The sequence below is a fragment of the Olea europaea genome, chromosome 16 (assembly GCF_002742605.1).
Source record: "Olea europaea var. sylvestris chromosome 16, O_europaea_v1, whole genome shotgun sequence".
Lineage (NCBI taxonomy): Eukaryota > Viridiplantae > Streptophyta > Magnoliopsida > Lamiales > Oleaceae > Olea > Olea europaea.
This window is the reverse complement of record NC_036252.1, coordinates 6,847,491-6,862,768: the sequence shown is the minus strand read 5'-3', so window position 1 is coordinate 6,862,768 and position 15,278 is coordinate 6,847,491. Positions and strand designations below refer to the sequence as shown.

At 33.0% G+C, this 15,278-nt stretch overlaps 2 protein-coding genes across 3 annotated transcripts; both read right to left on the bottom strand.

Moving 5' to 3' along the window:
* Positions 1-1,158: 1,158 nt before the first annotated feature.
* Positions 1,159-7,711, bottom strand: LOC111411935 (beta-Amyrin Synthase 2). 2 transcript variants are annotated; one of them, XM_023042623.1, is made up of 17 exons: positions 7,573-7,711; positions 7,140-7,432; positions 5,261-5,446; positions 5,066-5,155; positions 4,782-4,979; positions 4,607-4,691; positions 3,962-4,128; positions 3,553-3,855; positions 3,166-3,408; positions 2,945-3,043; positions 2,635-2,691; positions 2,474-2,520; positions 2,249-2,392; positions 1,982-2,159; positions 1,765-1,845; positions 1,600-1,683; positions 1,159-1,460 (listed from the first exon to the last, which is right to left on the bottom strand). In XM_023042623.1, exons 2-17 carry the CDS (start codon positions 7,338-7,340, stop codon positions 1,329-1,331), a joined length of 2,295 nt encoding a protein of 764 aa, XP_022898391.1. In that variant the 5' UTR covers positions 7,341-7,432; positions 7,573-7,711; the 3' UTR covers positions 1,159-1,328. The 2 variants fall into 2 exon arrangements, with proteins under 2 accessions (XP_022898391.1, XP_022898390.1); XM_023042622.1 differs by lacking the exons at positions 7,140-7,432; positions 7,573-7,711 and adding an exon at positions 5,747-5,947 and having other exon boundaries at positions 1,329-1,460.
* Positions 7,712-14,016: 6,305 nt separating this feature from the next.
* On the bottom strand, positions 14,017-15,014 carry LOC111412565. The gene is made up of 4 exons (XM_023043500.1): positions 14,826-15,014; positions 14,658-14,737; positions 14,472-14,565; positions 14,017-14,214 (listed from the first exon to the last, which is right to left on the bottom strand). Exons 1-4 carry the CDS (start codon positions 15,012-15,014, stop codon positions 14,017-14,019), a joined length of 561 nt encoding a protein of 186 aa, XP_022899268.1.
* Positions 15,015-15,278: the final 264 nt, after the last annotated feature.

Here is a 15,278-nt window from a genome sequence, read left to right as displayed (position 1 = left end):
AGGGCCCCTTGTCCTTGTTTTGAGTAATGACATAGGACATTCGCAACCTCTTCGAAATCAATTTTACTACATGCTGATACATTGGTGATGGGTTGTAAGAAAAGGCATGGGTTGCATTCTAGTATTGAATGCTAATCTAGACTTAGCCTAACATTTTGCTGCTAATGTGTTTCCTGCATTGATCAAACCTTCTTGGTGATCCTTCTATTACTTTCATTTTATGTTCATTTCTGTAATTGATTTTTGTAGAGTATTTGCAATAATCTAATCCTTGTACTTCAACTGCTCTTGTGTAATTTGGTTCATTTTAATTCTTCTTCTGCTTAATCAAGCAAAGAAAATAACTGTTGACTACATGAAGGTTCAATTAACTTTTGTTGAGTGTTTTTATGAAAAGGATTTTACTTTTATGATTGACAATGGCATTTGTATGCACATTTTTCAACCGAAGATTTCACATTACTATGTTTTCAATTTACCGTGTTACTCCGTTTCAAGTTTATGCAATCTGTAGAAATTGTGTGTTGAAATAAATTGGAATACGGTTAAGGATGTCAAAGAGACAAGTCGATCCTAAAACTTTCAGCTCGAGCTTAGCTTGGTTAAAATGGTCGAACTTTTTTACGAGCCCGAGCCGAGCTTTTGCTCGGTCAAAAAATTTCGGCTCGATCCAAGCTTTCGGCTCGGGCTTTTCTAAGCCAAGTCAGGGGAGTAGTTTTTTTTACCCTTCTGGCTGTCTTTGCTCTTTTTATTTTTTTATTTTTATTATTATTTTTTCCCCCCTTAAAAGGCAGTAGCAATTCTACCTTTTTTTTTAATGCTCATGGGCCAGCTCGGGCTCAGCCCGTGTCCTCAAAATGGGGCTCGGTCCGAGCATCGACTCGGTTGCTCCGAGCCGGAACGGCTCCTGGGCTGCCCAAACCGCCCCTTTTTGACACCCCTAAATACGGTGTAGGTCTAAAAGTAAAATAGTTTGATAATATTTTTTGCAAGCAAGGTTGAACAACATGCTATTTTAAAATTCGAGGCTCACCTTCACTTTATCTTTACTCTCACTTGTTTTTATATGATCAGAAGGTCACTTATTTTTAGTAACTTCCCTTGTGTAACTAGTGTCAAATTTAAAAGCAAAACTTAGTTACATTATTTGTGCTAAGATTAAAGAAGTAAAATATTTTTTTATTGATATATGTATAACGTATTACAATACAGGATAAATGAAAGGCTAAAAATAGTATAAACGTGCATGTTAGTAACAAAATCAAACAAGTAAAACTTATACAGACCGCTTTCATCAATTTGTTGGAAAGAGATTGATTATGTAGCTTTTAGATGCTTTTGGTTATTGCTGATGGTAGTGGTACACGCCTTCGGTAATCTGCTAGAGCCCACAATGGGTATATATTCCTGTATGCTGCATAATGTAACATGCAATTCTTCATGAAAACTCCCGTGATTTCCTGCCAATGAATTGACAATGTGAAAGTTGCAATAAACTTGAAAAGTCACATTACAGGATATTATTATGTCATTTTCATGATGTTGCTTTATTATTTCATATGAAAAAAGATCAGGAAGACTACAAGACGCTTAGTATACCTGTTGGGGAAAATCTCCATTTTCCAACTGAGAATTGATCAAAAGCTTTGCTCCCCTATGGAGAGGTGTAGGATCTCTATTCCCCTATTGAAATGAAAGAAATAGATAATCAGATTTTCATAGAGGAAAATTATGTAAAAGATTGATATGGCTTGAGAGGCTAACCTGGCCAGAATGAATTAGACCCATCATAGCCCATGCAGTATGGACCAAGTTTGATCTATTTCCTTCCAGAGGTACATATTCCTGTTTAATGATACATAATTGTAAGGGACCCTTTTTGTAATTCTATCATCTTTTTTCGGATTCTAAACTCAAGAAATTATATTTGCCACTGTATTATTAGTGGTGCTAAGATCAGTCACTATATTTTCTGGTTTACCTTATTTGGGCAGGAAAGATAGCTTTCTCCCCATCCACCATCATCCCTCTGTGCATTTAGCAGAAACTTGACAGCTTTGCGAATGGCTAGACAATTGTTGTAGCTCTTCCCGGCTGCTGCTAGTCCTCCAAGGGCAAACCAAGTGCCATATGTGAAACACACGCCCCAATTTCCGTACCTGCAGACATTTATATACATGCTTTATAGACTTGCAAAAATTGTCCAACGTTTGTACATAAAAGGTCAAAAATGGGAAGAAAAGTATACCATGATCCATCAGGCTTTTGAACATCTTCAAGGTATTTCACAGCCTTCACAATAGAGCTTTCTATTTCTTTCTTCCGATGTTCCGGGTACAATTTCTTAAACAAAACTAGAGCTTGTATTGCTGACGAAGTGCACTCGACATACCTGCATCAAAATCATGTTAGTCTAACTCGAGACTAAATTGTATCCGTAACATGGGAAAAAAACAAATGAGACGAATCTTACTCGTGCTCAATAACAATGTCGGCAAAAAATTCTGTAGGATTGAGCATCTATGGCAGAATAAAAAACAATCAGCAACTTTAAATTCTCAATATATATGCACACGTACATATTTAAGTCTTTTTTTTGGTGGTGAATTCAAGAATGTTGGGAAAAGAACCTACCTCCAACCACTCCGAGGCTCCTGCAGGCTCCCATGCAGCTAACCCACCATTTTTGCTCTGCAAGCATTTATGCAGTTGGCCGTCAATTGTAATAGATGTTATGGTCATGTCTATATGGTGATATATTGAACAAAATATTTTGTTCAAGCGCGTTGTTGTACCATGAATTGTGAGTTTGAACCTACTACTTAGGTATTGAAGTGTCAAATAAATTATAGAGTACATGCGTTTTGACATGCCCAATATATATACTAAAGAAAACTCAAGAAGTTACTTTATAAATGGTTGGAAGATAATGCTTGATTCATACCTGTAAGGAAAGCAATATATTGACAGCATCGCAGAGTCGTTCAGTTTCCATCTTGGGACCAACAATTTCAGTTGGCATCATTGAAAAGAGAAGGCAACACTGAATAATAAGAAAAGAACAAGAAAAACAGTTTGTAAGAACCCATCTTAATGTGTTTTTTTTTTTTTTCATTTCTTACCTCATTTCCAATTTAAATGATCTTTCTCAACAAAATTAGATACCTTCAATGCTTCTGCAGTACAATCTGATACTTGCCACCCATGATCTTGATCCGAAAAAGTCCATGAGCCTTTAGAAATATGGCGGTGCATGGCTTTAAAGTCACCAGAAGGGTTATCTTTGACCTGAGACTTCTTTACGAAGTCGTGCCCTTTCGCAAGAGTCTGGCCTATTTCTTCAGTAAGATCACTAGCTAGCAGTGCTTGTATAGCAAAACCAGTATCCCACTCTTGACTTCCAAAACTCTGCATTAAAATGGCCATTGGAAAGTTTAGGAATTGGAGTCAATAATGAATTCTAAATTGATAGCTATACTATGAATTACATAGTTTTTGCAGAGTAGAATGCAAAATATGCTTGGTTGTAGAAGGAAATGTATATTGTCTTACTTGCATCTTCATTCCATCTTCGGCTATCCATAGATAATCAGGGATTCTCGCAAGATGCTTCTTGAAATAATCTCCGTTGGGATCCTCGACCCAACAGGCCAGCATACATAACACCTTCTCTACACATCCTATTGTGATGTATCTGCTATTTTCATCTTCATAGTGGATGTGCTTCATTGTGGTTTGAAGAGCCCTTTCTCTTAACTTGTTGAAAGGCCAACGGGTTAGAAGAGGTTCTGTAAGTATGTAGAGACTATCCCACATGAAATCTTGTATAAGTGGATGAGGATAATAGAGGTCCTCCTGCATTTACACGTTTTCTTCAGTTATTTTAGCATCGAGTAACAAATGAATAAAAAAATTGAGTTATTGTACATTAAACCGTCTTCCAACTCTGGCATTTTTTTACCTTGGCACAGACATGGCGAACTTTCCTCCAATTAATTTCATCGTAGGGTTGATCATACAACTCTTCTCTCAGTTGTTGAATGAGAGGAGTAATTGGGCCGACAAATCTTTTGCCATATAAATATGACATGGGCATGTACACCATTCTACAGTAGCACCACATTTTTGCTGCATTTAAAGTAGAAAGTATTGATGCGAGATAAACATTGATCCAAAATTTCTTAGGTTAGCCTGTATCTTGGAATTTGTTTCAAACCGTGCAATATTTCTGTTGTAATTCGTAACTTTGTTTCTCAAATCTTTTCAGATTATCCAGCATGCATGTAGAGATCGTGTTTGTTTGTCATTTTTTTTTTCTTTTTTTTTTTTTGTCTTTTTGTTTGTTTGTAATGTTCAAGTTGAGAACAGTATGGCATGGAATACACTTTTCCATTCGCTCTCATGTGTTGTGTGACAAACAGTTCTTGACTGAATGGAAAAAGAAAAAGCTCCATGAGTTCTAATTATTCACTTATTAACAATCAGGTTTAAAAAGATCAATTTTCATGGAAAGTTTAGGTTATGACAATAAACAGTTGTTTTATTAATTGCATGTCTCTGTCTTGGTGTGCAGAAGACAGTCAAACAAATAGAGAACGTGGCAAACCTGGATGCATGGGGAGAAAAGATGGAAGGATCCAAAATTCAGGGGGCATCGGGTTGGTTCCCGACCACTCAAATACGCCAAGTATCTAAAAATGTATTGGAAAACAATACATGTATTAGGTTCCACAAAATATCATTACACATCAAATTCAAATTTACAATATTCTTAATCATACCGAAAGCCATGTTTTTCCCCATGAAGGTATTGCTGTAACAGTGCCATGGTCAAGTATCCATTTTCTTGCTCTAGCACATGCATTGTTTTTACCGCCTTCGGGTCCCTCTCCAAGTATACGCATACAGATGTAACTCAGAGTAGTGCAGAACATTGTGCTATGGCCTTCAATGTGTAAACCCCACCCACCATCTTCGTTCTGTACCATGAGAATGCCGTTAGTCAATGACGTGAGTAAGCGTGCACGTGTCTGATATGTGTAATTGAGTTCACAAGAAATCACACCTGGTGACAGTATATGTAGCGGAGAATTTCTTTACGGTGTTCAGCTGGAAACACAGTGTTAAGTTGGCCAGTAATGTACAGACACATGACCTGTGCATTTCGGTTAAATCCAGGACAAAAGCTTTAGCATTTAACGTGAGAAATAACTTAAATCTTTTTGACGAGATGGTTCAAAATAATGCTAAATTGACTTACCAAAGGTGGAAGAAAGAACAATGGACCAGCATTTTCTGCAGGCCAATGGCCATCACTGGCTTGCAGGGCTGAAAAGAAGTGGACAGCCCTTTTCAGTGTGGTTGAGGCAGTTTCATAGGTTATATCTTCTCCATCTTCTACCGTCACTTGGGGTATTGTCTGTTTGAAATTGTTTTCACGTAGAAACTGCATGCAAATTTGATTATCAAAATTAATTAATGTAAAGACTTTAAGCGTTATGTGATGCGACAAGGTTGTTAGGTAGAATTCACATTCGAAGACTAATTTTCAATGTTCACACGGGTTTTAATAATAATCTATTCGCATTTACAATTCATTTGTGAACTGGGGATGTCGGGCTGTTAAGAAAGTCATATCCACTTTACATCATCATGCATTGTAGATATCAAGCAGAAACTAAACATATTCGACCTTTTGCCTATTTCGAGTCAATATCATTGATCAAAATAGTCGTCTTGTACGTACCTGCATCCGCCAGACGAGATCACTGCTGGGCTTAACTTGGTAACGATTGTTCCAGAATTCTTCACGAGCTTTTTCGACCTCTGCTCGGTCCTCAGCCGTACCATAGTCAGGGTCAAATTCCCATGTCTGTCGGCCTACATAATCGTTGGTGCTAGACAAATAGGGGTCGTTACCTCCTGCTGCAATCTTCAGCCTCCACATTTTAGTTTCTGTTAAGTTATTAAGTATAGTAGTATGTAGTTTTTCCGGAAAACTGAAGTTAATCTGATGTACTAATTCTGCCTTTCTTTAACCTGTTTTCAACGAAATTCTTAGTTAATTAGCTAATCAAGAAATCAGAGGAAGAAGTAAATTGTGAAACCAATAATCAAAACTGCACTGTACTTAATAGTATTAAAGAAGCGATTAGTTGCTAATCAGAGATGAACTATACCTCTTCGGTTCCAAGCAGCTGCCAACTGGGAGAGATTACAAGAAGTGCAATATGAGGTGCCTTTTTGGGGATTGGAAGAAAACCAAAATTTGAAGATCTGAAATGAAGAAAATGGGTTTTCTACGTAGTGTGATATGTATTTGGGTTGGTTTGTGGGAGAAAGATTATATATAGATGATTTTAGAACTGTTAGATACTATATAATAATTGCTAAAAAAGAAAAAGAAAAAGAAAAATGTAAATATGCCTATTCTTGAACTCTTCCGCGTGAGAAGTCAGCGAAGTCAAAAAAAGACGTACCTTTGAAAATAATGTTTTTTTTTTCCCTCAGTTCACACCCCATGATTTAACGTGTAATGTTATGAATTTGGAGTTCTAGTTTTGACGTCATTCATAGATAAAGTTCTTAAAGTCGCATAGAAAAAAATTGAATTTATACATAAGTAATTTAAGATCGTACTAAGATAGAGATTTTAAGTTTTGAGTTTCATCAAAATTGTATACATACTAATGAAAAAAGAATTTGATTTATATGTAACTTGTTTAAATAATTGTACACGTATTATAATTTACCTCTAAGCAATTTTTCAAGCTTATTCTAAATTAGTAGGTTTTAATTTGGGGTATTGTCTGTTTGAAATTGTTTTCACGTAGAAACTGCATGCAAATTTGATTATCAAAATTAATTAATGTAAAGACTTTGAGCGTTATGTGATGCGACAAGGTTGTTAGGTAGAATTCACATTCGAAGACTAATTTTCAATGTGCACACGGGTTTTAATAATAATAATCTATTCGCATTTACAATTCATTTGTGAACTGGGGATGTCGGGCTGTTAAGAAAGTCATATCCACTTTACATCATCATGCATTGTAGATATCAAGCAGAAACTAAACATATTCGACCTTTTGCCTATTTCGAGTCAATATCATTGATCAAAATAGTCGTCTTGTACGTACCTGCATCCGCCAGACGAGATCACTGCTGGGCTTAACTTGGTAACGATTGTTCCAGAATTCTTCACGAGCTTTTTCGACCTCTGCTCGGTCCTCAGCCGTACCATAGTCAGGGTCAAATTCCCATGTCTGTCGGCCTACATAATCGTTGGTGCTAGACAAATAGGGGTCGTTACCTCCTGCTGCAATCTTCAGCCTCCACATTTTAGTTTCTGTTAAGTTATTAAGTATAGTAGTATGTAGTTTTTCCGGAAAACTGAAGTTAATCTGATGTACTAATTCTGCCTTTCTTTAACCTGTTTTCAACGAAATTCTTAGTTAATTAGCTAATCAAGAAATCAGAGGAAGAAGTAAATTGTGAAACCAATAATCAAAACTGCACTGTACTTAATAGTATTAAAGAAGCGATTAGTTGCTAATCAGAGATGAACTATACCTCTTCGGTTCCAAGCAGCTGCCAACTGGGAGAGATTACAAGAAGTGCAATATGAGGTGCCTTTTTGGGGATTGGAAGAAAACCAAAATTTGAAGATCTGAAATGAAGAAAATGGGTTTTCTACGTAGTGTGATATGTATTTGGGTTGGTTTGTGGGAGAAAGATTATATATAGATGATTTTAGAGCTGTTAGATACTATATAATAATTGCTAAAAAAGAAAAAGAAAAAGAAAAATGTAAATATGCCTATTCTTGAACTCTTCCGCGTGAGATGTCAGCCAAGTCAAAAAAAGACGTACCTTTGAAAATAATGTTTTTTTTTTTTTCCCTCAGTTCACACCCCATGATTTAACGTGTAATGTTATGAATTTGGAGTTCTAGTTTTGACGTCATTCATAGATAAAGTTCTTAAAGACGCAATAGAAAAAAATTGAATTTATACGTAAGTAATTTAAGATCGTACTAAGATAGAGATTTTAAGTTTTGAGTTTCATCAAAATTGTATACATACTAACGAAAAATGAATTTGATTTATATGTAAGTTGTTTAAATAATTGTGCACGTATTATAATTTACCTCTAAGCAATTTTTCAAGCTTATTCTAAATTAGTGGGTTTTAAGATAAATAACTTTATTGTTGGTGAAAATTGAAAATAAATTACTAAAACTATCTGAAAATAAATAAATTAAGTAGCTTATTTTCAGATTCCAAGAGTGATATATCTTTTCTTATAAGTAAATAAAAATTAGAAGGACAAGTTTATACTGAAGTAATCTTGATCTAATTTTGAATATGTGTTCTTCACAGCAAGAAAAGGCCAAGATCAAGAATCCAATTTAATTGAATTAGTGTTCAAATCCTTGTCGGTTACCCAGGAAAATTGAAATTGTCATCTATATGAATGAGATTCCTAAATCAAACATTATTAACAGCATAAATACATTGGTTTGGATCAAACCTTTCAAGTTTAGGATTCAACAAAAAGTTGGCATATTTCATTGAGGGGGAAAAAACAATGTTTTAAAAGTTGATCGAATATTTACTCGAGAGAAAAAAAAAAGGTAAAGAATTGAGTAACAGTGAAAGGGTTAAATTGTGGCAAATCGATGACAAACGAAGAAAATAAGTAAATAAAAAAGTTTTCTTTTTTAAAAAAAATGATCTTATAAAATCACCATGTCGATTTCCTGTTAATGATTTTGGAATCTGACCAGATTTTAGATCGATTTCTATCATATTTCAGTCAAACTAATCAATTATACAAAGTTGAAAATGGGGAAGCTTTGTTTGTACTTTCCGAACAAATTGAGACTTGCAAAAACATCACTATTTTGACCTAAAAAGTCATACTTTATAATTAAGAAATTAAAAATATGTCGATCATGGTCTGAATGTGCTACACATCCACTAATGGTAAAGCACAGTCTACAATTAAGAAATATTTATGTGACAATAAAGTTTTTCTCATGGTATTATTATTTGCTCTAATCATAGATATTGCAATAATTATATGATAGAGAATAAAACATCGTTGAAAAATCGACTTCTCCTAATCCTAACTTCTACTTGAATAGTTGAAAATTCAAGTAATTGATTTGTGAAATTTAAACCAAAATTAAATTTTACTAAAGGAACAAGCAAGCGTTTAATATTATAATCTCAATACACTTCGATGAGTTAACATGTTAGGACTCGCAATTTCACCATAATTTATGCAGTTTAACTTTATCCATCGAGTTATGATGTTATTTTCATCGTATTGTCAATCAAATTTATATAAATTATTCGATAATATCCCTCAAGTAAAATCAAACATTGCAGTTTACTATATATCTTTTTGTAAATTAGTCACAATTAATCCTCTAGAATATTTGATATATGTAGCTAACAGTTTATAGTACCTATATTAAACGGTAGCAAAATATGATACTTATTAACAATACATCACACTTTTTAAATTTATTAATAATTCATTACTCGTGAGAAAACCTGAATTATGTACTTCGTGCTTAGTTTTCTTGAAATATGTATTTCATACTTTTTTTTTCCTCCATTCACGTGATTATGGATGTCAGAATACAATCATAATCTAGTAATTACTTTAAAAATACATTAAATATATTTGCATTGTTATATGAAACATGTGATAATAATGGAAACACACTATTCAAAAAATAAAGGGTAAGAAGAAGAATAAAAATCTTAAGAGAAATCTCCAGCTAATTATAATAATTAAAAAATTGTGATTTTTATTTTTTTTATTATTATTATTTTTTTGGGTCCTGTATAATGAAGTTAGGTGGGATTGATATCTACATCGTGCTTAGAGATTATAATATGTTGAAAACTTAAGTCAAATTTTGAAAAGTAACAAATTTTAAAATATAAATAGTGCTGAAAAAAATATGTGGTGGACATTAATAATGTTTACAAAATTCCATTTTCGGCTAAAATAGAACAAAGAGTTTACTTTGTGTAGACTTACTAGTAAGGCGTATCATTTGTACAAATCTTTCCATTTTTCAAGTCGATACTATCTATTCATTCGTAGAATTATTTAATCGATCATCGGATATTTTTTGAACACCTCTAACAGATGGATAAATAATCAATTTTGAAAGAATTTTTGGATCCAATGGAATTCATAGGTATAGGAAAAAAACCCTCTCAAATAGAGATTTTTTTTCTTTCGACCATTTTTTTAATTGATGAAAGCTAAAAATTTAGCCCTTGTTTGAGATCCATCAAAATGTATTCTTGAACAGTGGTTTGACCTAATTTCAACCACACGTTCTTCAATAAAATAGCATTACACTCAAATTCAAAAAAATTTCGTATTTTTTAACAACACATTCTCCATCGTAATACTATTACAAAATGCATTTTTTGAAAATAAAAGGGGCCCAAACAACCCCTTGATAAATAAATTATTTATTTTGACATTAAAGTAATGGCTACTTTTTAGAAATAACTTTTCTTTTAATTTAAAATTAAGAAAAACTCTAATTCTTTTAAGTAGTTAAAATTAACTTTTTGTGGCTTAGTCAAATATTCTCCAAGTTCTTAATGGACCACTAACTCAAATCTCTATCATGGAAATGTGATAGCATTTTCATTTTAAGATAATATATAATGTAAACCGGTTGTAATTAGGCTTAATTGAACTAAATAATGTCTATTTTTTAAAGGTTCATCGTCAATTAACTTTATAATTAAATAGTTTAAATTCTCTAAATTGAATAAAATTAAATAAAAAAAGAACTGTCACGATCAATTATGTACAAAAGTCATTTTGCACCCCCATTTGTTTGTTTCTTCACGTCTCTTAATAGGAATTAAAATTTACTTGTTGACTTCCACAATAGTCGATTTATATTCAGATTTAGATTCCGTATGTTTCCAAAGTTAGGCATCGTTGAAAACAAAATTCAATTTTTTTAATTGAGATTTTAGTTTTCTTTTAAGACGTAATAATGTTAAACGCAATTTCTTTCATCATGAATTCACGGTCGATTAAAACAATATTTGTTTGCTAATACATCCGTATTTTATCATGTGTTTGACATTTTTTCATTAAGGGTGGTGTATTTAATTGGAACTTTTAAAAATTGCGATGAACTTTTTTCAAGTGATGGTGTAATAATGTGAATTTCTTACACACGAGATAATGGTTCCAAATTTTCCCTTCCCCTCTCATATAATAAAAAAGTTATTTTTTTTTAAAAAAATAAGAATTTAAGACCTTAATTAAATAAATAATAATCAAAATTGTACATACATATAAGATAAAAATATTTAATATTATTATTAATATAATATACCTTTAAAATTAAATAAAAAATCACTATTTTTAAATTTAATCATAAATTTGACGTATAAAATTTCATATTTTAATAAAAAATATATATTTTTCAAAAAAAAGAAAAAAGAAAAAAATAATAATAAAAATTCAATTTAATTTTTTTATAGAAAATAGAGATAAATAATATGAGAGAGAGAGAGAAATAAAAACAAATATAATCAATAAAAAAAATTTTTAATCATAACTCTAATGTTCGTAGAAGAAAAATGCAAGAAAAATATTTAAAAAATACATATTATTTATTTACCTTTTTTTTTTTGGCAAATCTCTAAAAAATACAATTTTTTTTTTTTCCTTTTTTTTTTTTTTTGGCAAATCTCCCAAAATCTTGTGATTAATGAGAGACAAATTTTGAAATTTTATACGAGTATTTTTTGCTTAAAAGTTAGTAGTATAGAGACTTTTATAAAAACCTCTAGAAGTTATTAAAAATTGAATATTTCGAGATTTATAGAGACTTTTAAAAAGTTTTAATATAATACATCATAACTTTTAGAAACTAATTAAAAATCTATAAAAGTCTCAATTGAATACACCAATACTTTTAAATAGTGTCGAAAAGCCTATATTTAATATGTCTAAATTTTTTAAATTTCAAAAAATCATTAAAAGTCTCAATTGAATACACTTCCCTAAAAAAAAAAAATGAAAAAATTACACACAACCATACTTTAATTATTCTAAATTCCTAAATTAGATTAGAAGTTTGATATTTCAAAAATCAAATTTTTTTTATATTAATTATTTGATAATCGTCTAATAACTGGTTCCTTATTTCACGTGTTTTAAAATTTGGAAACTGTATATTTTGGAAAACCTCCATCCACATTCTTTTCCATAAACTCTCCCACGTCCATTCACCTTTTCATATTTTACGACTATCACCGTCGAATCTTCAAGCCCTTACCTGCCATTCACCGCTGTCCGTTTCTCGATGAAGTCGTGATGGCTGTTGTCCATGATCGAAATACTTTCAGTAAATACAGTTCGAACAACATCTCGTACTCCACGTCGAACCGCATACTACAAAAAATTCAATGAATGACTCGTTCAAGGAGTGGTAAGCGATTGGAAAATCTTGGAAGCCATGATTCAAACACGAGGTAAACGGAATGGTGATGAAGTGAAAAAAGATACCTCTTATAAAGAACACAAATCCACACGACTGGTCACAACTCCGCCCATGAAGAAAGTGTGTTTTTAGTCTTTCAATTTTTCACTTATTTCGAGTATACCTCTAAACATTTTAATGGATGAGTAACGTGTCTGGATGGAGTATTTTGAATTTGTGATATATTGCATAGAATTTGAAGTGTGTAAATGTAATCGAAATGCTGGAATCTGGAAAGGGTTTTTACCGTTGTTTTGAAATTTAGTTGTTCGGTTGTGATTTATGTATATGATTGTGTCGTTTCATAAGTTTGTTGTTGAGTTCTTATCTGTAGGAGAGGAGTTGTGACCTATACGTTGCTATTGTTTTTACATGTAATCACATCTTTGATCAACTATTGCATTTTCTACGACCAATTTGTAGGCTTGGAGATATAATATACCGGAGAAAAGATGGTGTTTGGTTAAAATTACAATTACCCCCTTGGGTAAAATTACAATTACCCCCATGAAGAGTGTGTTGACAAATTTCAAAAACAATCTAAATGAAGCCCAACATCAAATACTGCAAAATACATGTTTTTCCCACTTCCTAGAATGTGAGGAAATCTTTGTCCAATCCCAGCTAATACACAAATTTTTGTTGAGGTAAGGGCAACAACCTAATGAGAGTGAGATATGGTTTAACATAGTCGGAATATTTATAAGGTTCTAGATTTCGGAGTTTTGTTTAGTGATTGGGTTGAGATGTGTTGGCGACACCAAGGTAAGTAGGATGGAAAAGACACCTTCATGTTTGAAAAATGCATATTTCCCGACGTCGAAAAATGTGACTTGTGAAGACATCAAGGAAGCATTTCTTGGTGCGACTGACATTTCGAATGATGATGTTTCTATGCTAAGTGCATTGTATTTCTTAACGTCGTATCTATACTTGAGAGATTCCAAGAAGGTTGTGGATCACTTCTTATTCATAGTAGTTGAAGATTTTAATACGATGAATTTGTTCCCGTGGGGTAAGTCGCTATTCGACAGGCTAGTATGTTCATTGAGGGAGGGTTGAGTAAGAGAACAACCCATTATATACTCATAGGCTTGCTGGTAACATTTCAAGTTTGGATTTACGAGACAATTCCCGTCTCGATGGACACATAGGTAGAAAGTTATCAAAAGTGTATCCCCGAATAAGGAATTGGATGGCTGATGGTCACCCATCGGTACTAAGCTCGAGGGGCCTGATTTCTTCTCCAATCCATATGTAAGTGAATCAGTACTTGCACATCTTTATATGTCGCACATCATATTAAATAGGTCACAAATTAATTTCATCAAGTCACAGATCCTATTCGGTCTGTCACAGATACACATATATGTCACAAATCATATTCTGTTTACTGTATATCATACTGAGCATCTTACATTTCAACTTCTGTATTTATTTCTAGTATGTAATTCTTGGTATGTATTTCTTTATACTTCACTTGTGTAGTAGTAAGAACAGTATTCATATGGATCCATCTTCATACTTGCAAACATAGTCAAAGCCTGTGGACAAGGCAGTTGATCAACTTGAAGCATTCTATATTTGCATGTCCGATTTTCTATATGAACAATAAAAGATGAACTTTCATCGCTAATTAAGAACATTGCCTGATTAACGAGAGAAACCTGCAATTACTGATGCAAGTTATATACAAAATAAGTCATGTAAACAAATTTCAGGATACAAATGAAAGTGCTATAACACATGCATATATTACATTGCACAAATATTGAACAGGTACCACAATACAGGTCACAGATCTTGAAATTTGTCACAACATATTTAAGATGGGAAAATCCAGAATTATTAGACTACAGTTTAGGTCACAAATAAGATGTCAAAAGTCATAGATTACAGATAAGGTCATAGCATTTCACTTTACCCTCAAGTTTATCATATCAGTACTCATTTCCCTAATCTGCTTCTCATACTTGCTTGACAAGGTCATAAAAGTGCCTTGCGCGTTCTCCCTATGTCTGCAGAACCAAGACTGTATAATTTGTCGCAATAACTCCAACAAAGCTAAAATAGGTAGGTCTTGGTAGACTTTATGACCTCATTAACTGACTTCACGATGTTCGATGTCATAATGGAATATCGATTCGAAGGTATGTGAAAACGTGACCATCTCTCAGGTCCAACATCGTCCTACAAACAAAAACATGAAGACATATATCATATAGTGAATAAATGTATTTAAATGAATATAGATTGTCGATAATCTGTAGTACATTACCAAGTAACCCATTATCTTCCCATTAATTGAGTCAAGTTGTTGCATGTTATATTCGTATTCCGACAATGTGTAAGCACGAACAGTTACATTTAATGCTTGTGTTATATTTTGACCTGATCTTTCGTAACATGATTTCAGATTTTGTAGGAGATAGTACGAACATATCCCGTGATAAGTTCCTGAATACATGTTTTCAATTGCCTTTTTGATGCTGTTATGACTAGGGATGTCAACGAGCCAGCTTGCGAGTCGAAATTGGAGGCTTGAGCTCATCTCGAGTAAAATGATCGAGCTTTTTTGGGCCCAAGCGAGGGTCGAGTAAAAGCTCGACCAAAAAAATTAGGCTCAACCTGAGCTTTCGACTTGGGCCTTTTCGGGCCGGGCCGAGCCGATTTTGGTGTGTTTTTTTTCTTTGTTTTATTATAAACATGGCAGCAGTAGCAACGTGTTGCC